This window comes from Cupressus sempervirens, chromosome 1, assembly GCF_028749045.1.
Source record: "Cupressus sempervirens isolate cs-2001-9-10 chromosome 1, ASM2874904v1, whole genome shotgun sequence".
NCBI classification, from domain to species: Eukaryota; Viridiplantae; Streptophyta; class Pinopsida; order Cupressales; family Cupressaceae; genus Cupressus; species Cupressus sempervirens.
The window spans coordinates 779,883,053-779,893,623 of NC_143118.1; the positions used below are offsets into that span (position 1 = coordinate 779,883,053).

General features: G+C 32.2%; 1 protein-coding gene across 3 annotated transcripts; it reads right to left on the reverse strand.

The window, feature by feature from the left end:
- Window positions 1-2,558: 2,558 nt before the first annotated feature.
- On the reverse strand, window positions 2,559-10,223 carry LOC149580192 (heavy metal-associated isoprenylated plant protein 41-like). 3 transcript variants are annotated; one of them, XM_089813115.1, is made up of 4 exons: window positions 10,037-10,223; window positions 9,726-9,819; window positions 3,271-3,409; window positions 2,559-3,154 (listed from the first exon to the last, which is right to left on the reverse strand). In XM_089813115.1, exons 1-4 carry the CDS (start codon window positions 10,072-10,074, stop codon window positions 2,679-2,681), a joined length of 747 nt encoding a protein of 248 aa, XP_089669241.1. In that variant the 5' UTR covers window positions 10,075-10,223; the 3' UTR covers window positions 2,559-2,678. The 3 variants fall into 3 exon arrangements, with proteins under 3 accessions (XP_089669241.1, XP_089669234.1, XP_089669247.1); XM_089813108.1 differs by having other exon boundaries at window positions 3,271-3,412; window positions 10,037-10,222; XM_089813121.1 differs by lacking the exon at window positions 10,037-10,223 and adding an exon at window positions 7,806-8,031 and having other exon boundaries at window positions 9,726-9,825.
- Between the last annotated feature and the right edge of the window lie 348 nt (window positions 10,224-10,571).

Genomic DNA, 10,571 nt, shown 5'->3' on the forward strand with positions numbered 1-10,571 from the left:
GTGGGAGCTTCTTGGTAAGTATGTGGTAGGTATTGCTCTTGAGGCTTGTATTGCAGATTACAGATTGGATATGTTGATGATGTAAGATTCACTTGGTATACATTTGGAGCTATGGGTAGTTGGATGGGTTTGGCACTTGTTGTGAGTGTTATTTTAGCTATGGATATGTTGACAACTACAGATACATGTGATTACTCTTGGATCAGGTTTTTTGTGCTTGGTATTTGAGTTGGTACAAGATTTTATGATCTTCTAATGTGACAGGTTGGGTGGCTTTCTCTTTGGATGGATTCTATGTACGTTCGGTGGCAATGACACAATAGAAGGTGGCTTCATTCATGTTTGAGATGCTAGATACAAGTACCAAGATGGAGCACTTGGTGTACTTTGATCCATGATGGTGGATGTGCTAAGAGGGATTGTTCGCTTGTTCATTTATGTGGCTACAGATTGATCCTATGCAATGTATACAACAAGTGGCAGATTGTTGAGATTATGGGTGTTGCACACATTGCATAATATTGTTATATTGTATTATTTTATTTTATTATGTAATGTTGAACCTAGATGGACGTGCAACATGTAAAGATTCTCATGGGTATACTTGATGAGTTGTATCGTAACATTGTGATAATAGTTCATGTAATTATTTAATTTTGGAGAAAAGAATTAAATGTGGGGTCAATGGGTTAGGTAGTACATAGTTTTAGCACATGGTTTATGTAATACCACTTGGTGGTTTTGTGGGACTTGCCACTATATAAGTATCCACATGGGTAGTTGTTGGTGTGAGAAGACAAAAGAGAAAAAAACAAGAGTCGAGTGGGACAAGACTTGATAGGTTAGCCAAGGGAGCATTTGTAAAGGTTGAAAGCATGGCATGGGATGTGTGGATTCATGCTTATTCACATGGATTGTTTGGTTGTGGCTATGGCTTTGAAGACTTCTATGGTTCTATTGCAATGGTATTTTTTGCTAAATAATACATGGTTGTGGATGCTTTGTGAGGCTATCTTTTTCACTTAGTGAGAGTTTCCCAGGGTACATTTTGTGTCAGTTTTGTGGGTATGTTGTCTATTCTCTTGCATGTGAATTTTAATTCTCTATTATGGGTTATGTGGAAATGGTTATATTCTTTGTTGCAAGTTTCATAAAACCTTTCTCATACACTAGTTGAACATTAAACATAGCACAAAGTTGAACTATATTGAATGCTAACTCTAATCCTAAACAAAACAAGAGAAAACCCAATGAGGATTATATGATAATTGTTATGTCAAGCCTAGCCCAAATGAAATTAATTTTAAGTTTAAGCTAAATCAAATGGAACAATACAGACAAATCAAAGGAAACACTAACAAAAAATAACCCTCTTAATAACTAAATTCAACAGAAAAGAAGAAAAAAAAAATACCAAAACATAAACTATGTTAAATAAGAAAATATACACTAAACTAAATTCAATAGGAACACTAACTCCAACTGAACCTTAATCCTAAAAGTGACTGGACACTAAAACTAATATTAATCAAACCTTAAACATAAACCTAATTAAAGTAGCAATATCACTAAACTAAAATCAAACCATATTCCATTTGCTATATTTGTAAAATTATATTTATTATTTAAAATTATTTACTATATCTATTAAATTAAATTGTTTAAAATCATATAACATAAAGAAATATAATAAATGTATTTTTTTAAAGCAAAATATTTATACTTCTTTTTTATCGATAAAGGCCAAGCTTAGATTGATTATTATTATTTGTTGAAATTTATGGTTTCGTACACTCTTGCCTAGATAAATTTTTTTTTAATAGTAAAATAATTATATTAATGAAATAGTTAAAATGACAAAAATATTTTGATTTAAAAGTAAACATCTCTAATAAAATGATTTTGACCTAGGAACAAATGCACTTCTTCATGATAACAATAATCCAATTAAGAGTTGAATCCTAGTGGGTACAACACTACACAAACTCGCCACCATAGTTTTGGACATTTTTTATTAGTTTGCCATTGCCACTACCTTATATATATTATATAATGTATGTAGAGAAGCATATAATTCTATAAAAATTAAAGCCTCCATAAACTCTCCACTTCTATATATGTATATTATATAGTATATGTAAGCTAATTATAAACTTTCTTACTTATTTAAGCACATTTTTATCATACACATAAATAAAAGAACATAGAGATAATGCAAATGCACATTTAAACATGTTAATCTTTCCCACCTTCTTTGATAATAGTTTTCTATTTACATTTGGTACTTCTTTGGTTGGTCGAAATAAATAGTAATTCAAATTCTGTCGTACTATAATTTATCATGTGATTTCATACATCAATTCATTATTAAAACCTACAAATGTAATTCTCATTATTTCCCTTTAGTCTATGAATCAAGCTTTATGTATGATGTTTAAAGTATCAGAATTTCATGTACCAATTTATTTTGTAATCACAAATATAAGATTGCAAGCACCAAATGAACCTAAATCTTACATAATCGATATACACATTTTAAAACCACGAAAAAGGCGAAATTTGAATCAAAATAGTGGACAATCAATTTACAATTAACATAGAAAAAGTCAGTCAGTCTATGCCTTTGCATGACAAAACAATTAGAAGGGGACATGACATACACAACAAGTGCATGCCACTCAAAGAGCCGAGAACATGTAAGTTTTACATTCTCCAAGACGGAAGGTCCTATTGGTTTTTGCTCCACTTCCTCTTTTATTCATATAACCTGGATAATCCATTCTCTGAAAACTAACAGACTCCTTTAAATATAAATCATATTTTGTTGCTTCCCCTTCTAAATTCCATTTTCTATAGGGTGTCCCCACCTTGTTGGTAACATGGATTTCTCCATCAAATCTCAACAACTCTTTAGCACTTTTCAAAAACATACTTATCAATTCATTGTTCTTCTTGATGGCTTCTTTACCGCATTCCCCACCACCTATATAGCCTGCATGAGGGAGATTGAAAATAATTCTGTCAAACTTCCTCGCCCTTAATTTTCCAATTTTGTGGAGTTTGGTTGCATCCACCTCATACAGTACCAATGCTCCACGACTTTCCAAGTTCCAAATCGAACTACGAGCTGTATCATAAACTTTCAACACTTTTTCTGTATTGAAAACATTGAAAATGAGAGTCAAAATAACTTGAGAAGACAAAAGATTAGGAAGAAGAGAATAAAGAATAATTGTTTTATATATATATTTCTAAAGTTATGATTGATACCTCTACTATCTAGTGAAGAGGCTACAATATTTTCTGCCGATTCAAATGCAGTTGCCAAGGCTGAAGAAAATGAGAAATTGCCTTCTCCAACTAAGAGAATGCTTTGCAAGTTTGAATAATGCATTATATTCCTCTCCACCTTGTACAAAAAGGAAAAGAGCTAAGTTGAATCACCAAATTACACTTAATATCCTCAAATTGTTGTTCTGAAAGAGAAAACAAGATTAGAAGGCTATGTACAGACTACCGAATGAGTTATCCCACTCAAACAAGTATGAACTTAAGGCATCTTATGTATTGACACCAAATTTATGCCAAGAATGCAACTTGAATTTCTTTGACTGAATGAAACTTATAAGATATTTGTATATTTCATGAAGATTTAGCGAAGACTTTGTAGAACTAAAATTTGTGGTACTTTTTAATTAAGTTTTAGGATGACACTTTTGGATCTATTATTAAGATGAGAAATATACGTGCAAATTCTTATCAATTTTTAAACCCACATTATAATCCATCGTGGTGATGTCACATTTGTTGTATGAAATTTTGTAATCAAGCTTTCTCGTCAAGATGAAGAAGCATTGTGCAAAAGCTAATCTATTTCTAGATGGAAATCTAGAATATATTATCAAGATGTCAGATATGTTGTGAATTAATCGAGTTTTAAATGACACTCCAAAGTCCAGAGCCCAATCCATCATTTGGATGAAGAAATATTATACAAGAACTTTTTATTCAAATTTATGTAGCATTTTAGGATATATTATCAAGATGCAAATTGTTGTACAAAATCTTTATAATCAAGTTTTGGCTAACAATCCATAATCCATTATTAGAATAAAGAAATGTTGATGAGAAAACTTCACAGAACTTTCTATAGTCTTAAGAAAAATGATAATATCAAATATTTCTTTTTATTTTCTTTTTTTACTTTTTTTTATTTTCTAATTTAGATTTAATAACTTTGAGAGATTTAATGTAGGGGAGTGGAATACTAGTACTTAAAAGCTATAATATTAAGTTTGGCTCAAACAACATATTCTTAGTTTTGACTTGTTTATATTTATAGCTCAAACAACATACTCAAATTTTGACTTGTTTAAACAATTCATTTGAAACAGTAGTACAACTTTTCTCAAATGATTGATTCAAACAATATGTCAAATCATGATTAATATTATAAACTGAGCTTAAATAATACACTTTCTTACTAATTCACTTCACGACATATTCTAATAAAACAAACATGTAAAACACAATCCCTTTAGAACCCATTTGGTTGTTGGAATATGACTTAAGAATTGGAATTTGGAATCTTTGATTTGAAATTCTAAAACTTGAAATCAAGATTACAGTTTTCAGAATTTAGTTTGGTAATGTTTGTTTCAAACCCAAAAAATATTTGATATTCAGAATTTGTTATCAGAACCTATTTAGTTCAAACTCAAAAATCTGACATTTACCAAAGAACGGAGGTTCGAAACACAGGTAGGAATATCTTGACGGAGAGTGAAAATAAACGTAGAGCAGAAGAGAATGAAAAGGCTTCATATGCCAATGGTTCGCAAAGGTCCAAAAATGTACACAATGCACCCTCGAATGTCTGGACTGGTAGGAGAACATCGATTTTTGCGTGGGGTTTTGAATGAGATCCTTGTATGCCACGCAGACGTGTATTCAAGGAACTCACAAACAATGCAGATTGAGTTTAGATCTCTGATGGGCTCAACGCTACTTGGTGAGATCAGATGAATGTTCAATCGACACTGGTGCGGATCTCGTGTTGACGTTGGATCCTAGAGCACACAGAGGATTAATTTAGCCTCTGAGATTAGGCCAAGATGGGGTTTCAATCTCATGTGTAGGGTATCAAACTAAACCGCAAACTTACTGTGGCGTTAGTTATTGTGAGGAAGCTGGGTAGATTTTACTAAATAAGTATCAAATGAAATATAAATTAATCATCTCAATGTCAAACTCATTTAAATTTCACTTTATTTAGAATCTTCATTTTAGAAAAGTGGGAGTCCAAATAACTAGTATTCGAGGGGAGACAAAATTCTTTTTAATTTTGGGTCAAATGGGGACACCAAATCCACATTTTCCCAAATCCCAATTCCCGCTTTGCAAACCCAAGCAACAGATTTGAAATTTAAGGAATTGGGCATGTCAATTCTTGTCTAAACCTTAACACCTTTGACAATACCTACATAAATTTTTGGTCATTTAATTTCTATTTTTACAAAACAATATCTATCATTTTTTAACCACTTTAGGTCAAATAAGTTGCCCAACAATTTCAGAATTACATCCTACAGAAATTAGAAGGAAAGAGGGGAAAAAACTGATCAACACAGAGTCTACCTTTTTCCGTTCACAAATGCAACAACATTTTTAAAATTCCATAACATTAAAATGCAACATCATTTTTTGAATTCCATATTTTGTTGAGTGCAAGGCTCGAAGACATCATAAGGGACAAGATTGGGATTGTGCCTCGGGCAAATTTGGCAGTGTGAATGCTCTTTAGTCTTTAGCCGAAGAAGTTTCCGACACGCATGGGCTCATATAAAATACCTAAAACTTGTCTGTGGAAAACCTCCATTAAAAAAAATAAAACAATATTTTTGAAACTCCATGACATCAAAATCACAATATATGATTCCTCCATTCGTAAATCTACCCAACTATAGAAAACATCCCTTAAGTATATACAACTCATACCATAGCATCCCTCAAGTATACACGGCTCATACCATTACCAGTATGTTCAAGAGAGAGCAAACAATATGAAATGGAAAACCTAAAAAGACAAGGATTCACCGAGATTTTATTTGGATGAAACACGGCATAACTATATGATATTTTTCTCTTTTGTGCGGTTATTTAATGTTTGAAATTTGGAGCATCGATGTAGCAATTTGATGTAAACGTCTGCGCTCCCATTGTTGGTAGAGTGAGTACATGCAAAGAAAGAATCTTGGCAGATCTTCCTTCGGTGTGGATCATTTAAGTTTCTCTCATGTTTTATTTTCTTTCTTATTAAAGTGAACTTCATTTCAGCTTTTCAAATGGGCAGTTAATTAAAGTGTGGCCCTCCTTCTAATGGGTTGTAATCATCCCGCCACGAGTTCTGTATTTTATGTACTATCATTTACATGTTACAATGAAAAGATGGCCAAGTGTTGCTTTCCTAAGGATGATGGAACTGGTCCCTATGTAGTTGCATATTTTATTAAAATTTTCACCTAATCTAATTTGTATCTTCTAAATTTAATTGTGTAGTTTGAGTGAGTCAAATTATTGATTCAAGTTTGATGAGTAGTGGTTAGCATGATCCCACCTCTCATATAACTAAATAGAACATTCTCACCCCATTTTTCCACTAATCTAACTAGAAAAAACCATCTTATTTTTTTAATATATTTTTAATATTATTTATAACAATATAGAATATTTATAAGATAGAATAAAGCATGTTATGAACTTCAAAATTTGTGACTTTATAAATATTACAAAAAAAAATATTATTATTTTAAATTCATGATAGTTTAATTTCTTTAAAATATTTACTATATGTTGTAAAATATTTAGATTTTTTAAAATATCTTTGAATTATTATTAAATTTTAAATATGAATTTGACAATAATTTTTTTTTCATAAAATGTATAATGAAAGGCATTAAAATGATCAAATCATCACAAGAAATTCATATGACGAGCAAGGGTGATCGTCAAATTCCAAGCTTGCCCTAATTACCGTCCAAAAATACTAGATACCTACACACAAAAATGCCAAATCAAATCACCATGAACACCAATAGTGGTGCATTAGGTCTATGAGTTTTACAAAGAGCTCCATAAATTAGAGAAAGTTGAAAGGTTAACTTTAAGCTCTTCACTCACCTACGAAAGTTCACCAAAACAATCGACAAATTTCTACATATAGATTAGGAACTAGAGGTGCACAAAGTGAGCATGGGCTGGGTCATTTCTCCTGTAAGAGATCATGTAGCCCGAAGTGGTTCAAAATTGTCATTTTAACACTCCTTGGATATATGTTCATCTAATGACTCATTCATTACTTGTCGCTAAATGTTTTCAAATGGATCAATCACTAACCTATAAAAAAAAGCAATAAGGGCTCGTTTGGTTCGTGGATATCAATAGGAATTAGAATTGTGAATTCTTAAAAAATTGTAATCCACTGTTTGGGTTAACAAAATGAGAATTGGAATACGAAAAAATTAGAATTCCATATCCTCATTTATCCTCCAATTCGAGAGTTCGGTCTTCCTTCCAAATAGTTGGTATTGTTCAAATACCCGTTTTAATTCCAATTTTGGAAAAACAAGCATTCCAAATTAATGCAAGAGAAACTTTTTTTCATGTCCCCCATTTTTTGGTGCTCACTTTTGGTCTACGAAAATATATTGCCATTGTCATTTTGCTCTCCATTTTCTTTGCTTCACACTGCACCCTTCAGTCAATTTGTGCGGTTGTTAAATTGGATTGCATTAAAAATTTCTTACCTTATCAAGGAAGCTGTTGGGTTCTGATGAAGACATCGGAGGCTTTGAAAGTTTTCTCGTCATTGCATTCTGAGATTGCTCTTGAATGGATTTGAACGGTTCCATAACATTATGTTCTGATTTGGAAGGAGAACAAGTTACATTTGTAGAATTTCGCCTTTTTTTTCTTTTCCTTTGAGTTTTCTTTTTCTTTTCTTGTTTTTTATTCTCCTGCTCTTTACTGATTCTGCAGCAACGACGACATTAGGGCCCATTTTTTTAACCAAACAGGTGTGGAATTACAAATTTTGAATATCAAATGTTTTATGGTTTGAACCAAACAGTTTCAAAATAAAATCTAGAAACCATAATCTGGGCTTAAAGTTCCAAATCTCAAATCAAAGATTTGGAATGCTAATTTTCAAATCATATTCCTCCAACCAAACGGACCCAATGATGTACAAATAGACCATTCACCGACAAAAAATAAAAATCTGTATAATGAACTATTAGTACATATATTTTCATTTTTCCAACTCTTTAAAAAAAAAGAAAAAGAAATATCCAGACAAAATCCATAACGATTATAGAACACGTATTCTTTTCAATGTTGCAATAGAGAAATCCATTAAATGTTCATACTGAGTAGAAACAGATATGGATTACAACTGTTGGACAGCTTTTTTACTATTTGGCGATGACGATAAGAGTGCAGTTGAGAGTTAATTAATTTAGAAAAAAGGACAATTCTCACAATAAAAATATCCTGATCGGGATCGTGAAGTACGAAAAATATTAGATGGATCTGAGTTAAGGATTGGTGGTGCTGGCAGACGTAACATGACGCATCTCTACTGTCAGAGCGGGTGAGTAGAAATTCTAGTCCGTAGCTTTCGGTGTTACGAATACGAGGACAGAATCAGACCTCTAAACGAGGAGCACGTGTCAGGAAAAAGAATGAGGTATTCTAATCTTTACTATCTTTTTTGGTTAATGGAGTGTGATATTAAATAGCAATTCAAAAATAATACGATTTATCATGAAATCCCACTTCTATCAAGTTCCAAACTCGTTTCTGTGATGATTACATTTCATCATTTTTATTTGGCCCTTTTACATAGAAATTCGCCTTTCTTTCTATAAACTTTTTAAGATGAGGCTGGGGTTCTATGGAATCCAGAGTCCATAAAAAATTGAGCTGCACCTGCTGAGATTTTTAAGGAAATTTGTACGCTGAGTGGTATGAAATTTGTAATTTGTAATTTGAGTGGTCTTATGAAAAACATTCTGAGATTTATTTTATTATAAAAGATATTTTTAATTTTAAAATTTCAGTTTTTGACAAATGGCTAGATTTTTCCTTAAGCTGGTGAGGCTATTTCCAGCCCCACCCCAATTTCATCCGCTTCCTAAACAAAGTGGAGCCCCTATTATGAAGGAAAAGATTCTAATTAAACCTGTAGCCCCCAAATCTATAGCTCCAAAAAAAAATTCTTATGGGATCTCCTGTACCTGAAAAATAGCCTTGTAGCCCCCTCATGAACCCCTGAGTGAGTGAAGAATTTAAAGTTCAAATTATCATTCCAAATTAAAGTATACCAATACACAGTCCTAAACTATAAGTTGCATGTATTATGTTGTGGTTAGCACTTGGTTTGCATAATATTCTAACTCATCATTATTCTGCCATTAGAATGCGATGAAAGCATAACCAAATCCCAATAGATAAAATCAGAGAATTGAATAAACATGAAACATTGAAAATATTAAGGGATCCAGCCTGACTGTGTGGTTCAGACATCATAAAGGAGGAGGCCTGGATTGTATCTGAGGAAGACTTTAGAAGAATGAATACCCTACAGTTTTTGATAGATTTTCATTTAAAAGGTCCTAAAAATATTTTTGTAAGAAAAAAAGTACCCAATAGAAAGTAAAGTTTACCTTAGCAAGCTCTGCTCTTTCTACCAGCCTTTGTAATTCATCAATGGTGGTGGTTCTTGAATGTAGAGGTTTCTCCATGATAGATTGCTCTTGCCTGCATGAAAAATAAACAATTGTTTCCCACCGGTCCAATATTATATATAGCATTTGGGTTTCAATATGATTGACTTCAACAACAAGAAAACAGGAAAGCCCAAGCTTAGCATGTAAGATTGCTAACTACAAAGGTGCATTGATTAGGAAAGTGATTTTGCAAATATTCTGGGCATGTGTGTGAGAAGAACGTAAGCATCGTTTTCATATAATTGTACCTGCTCGAATGTTGCCTTATTGCACAGCTTTTCCTCATAAGAAAATTCTTGACTTTGTTTAGAAGTTACTTATCCGAATGAAGCAAAGGATCTCTTCTCTCATCGATCTGGATTCATTCCGAGTTGTTTGTGATGAATCCATATATACAGCAGGGAAGAATATTGTAACTGGATTTGGTGTAAGAATAAGGTTTTGGTTTTTTTAAGGTCTAGTTATTATTAAAGTTTTCGGAGGAGGCATGGTTATGTATAAAGTATGAATTGCAACCGGAATAGCTGTGAAAAAAAGTTTTTGATTTTACTGTAGTCTAGTTAAAGTTTTGGGAGGGCACATGGTCGTGGAAAGTGTGACTTGAATTTGAGACCTGTAATTTAATTGGGTTTCAATTTTATGCATGAAGATGAATATCATGTATCAAAATGAATTGTAATTGGAATAAGTGTACTTAAAAAAGTTTTGATTTTATTAAAGTCTAATAACACTTGTTGGGAGATTGTAAATAAAGTGGGTTTGATGATAATGTATTTTTAGTTT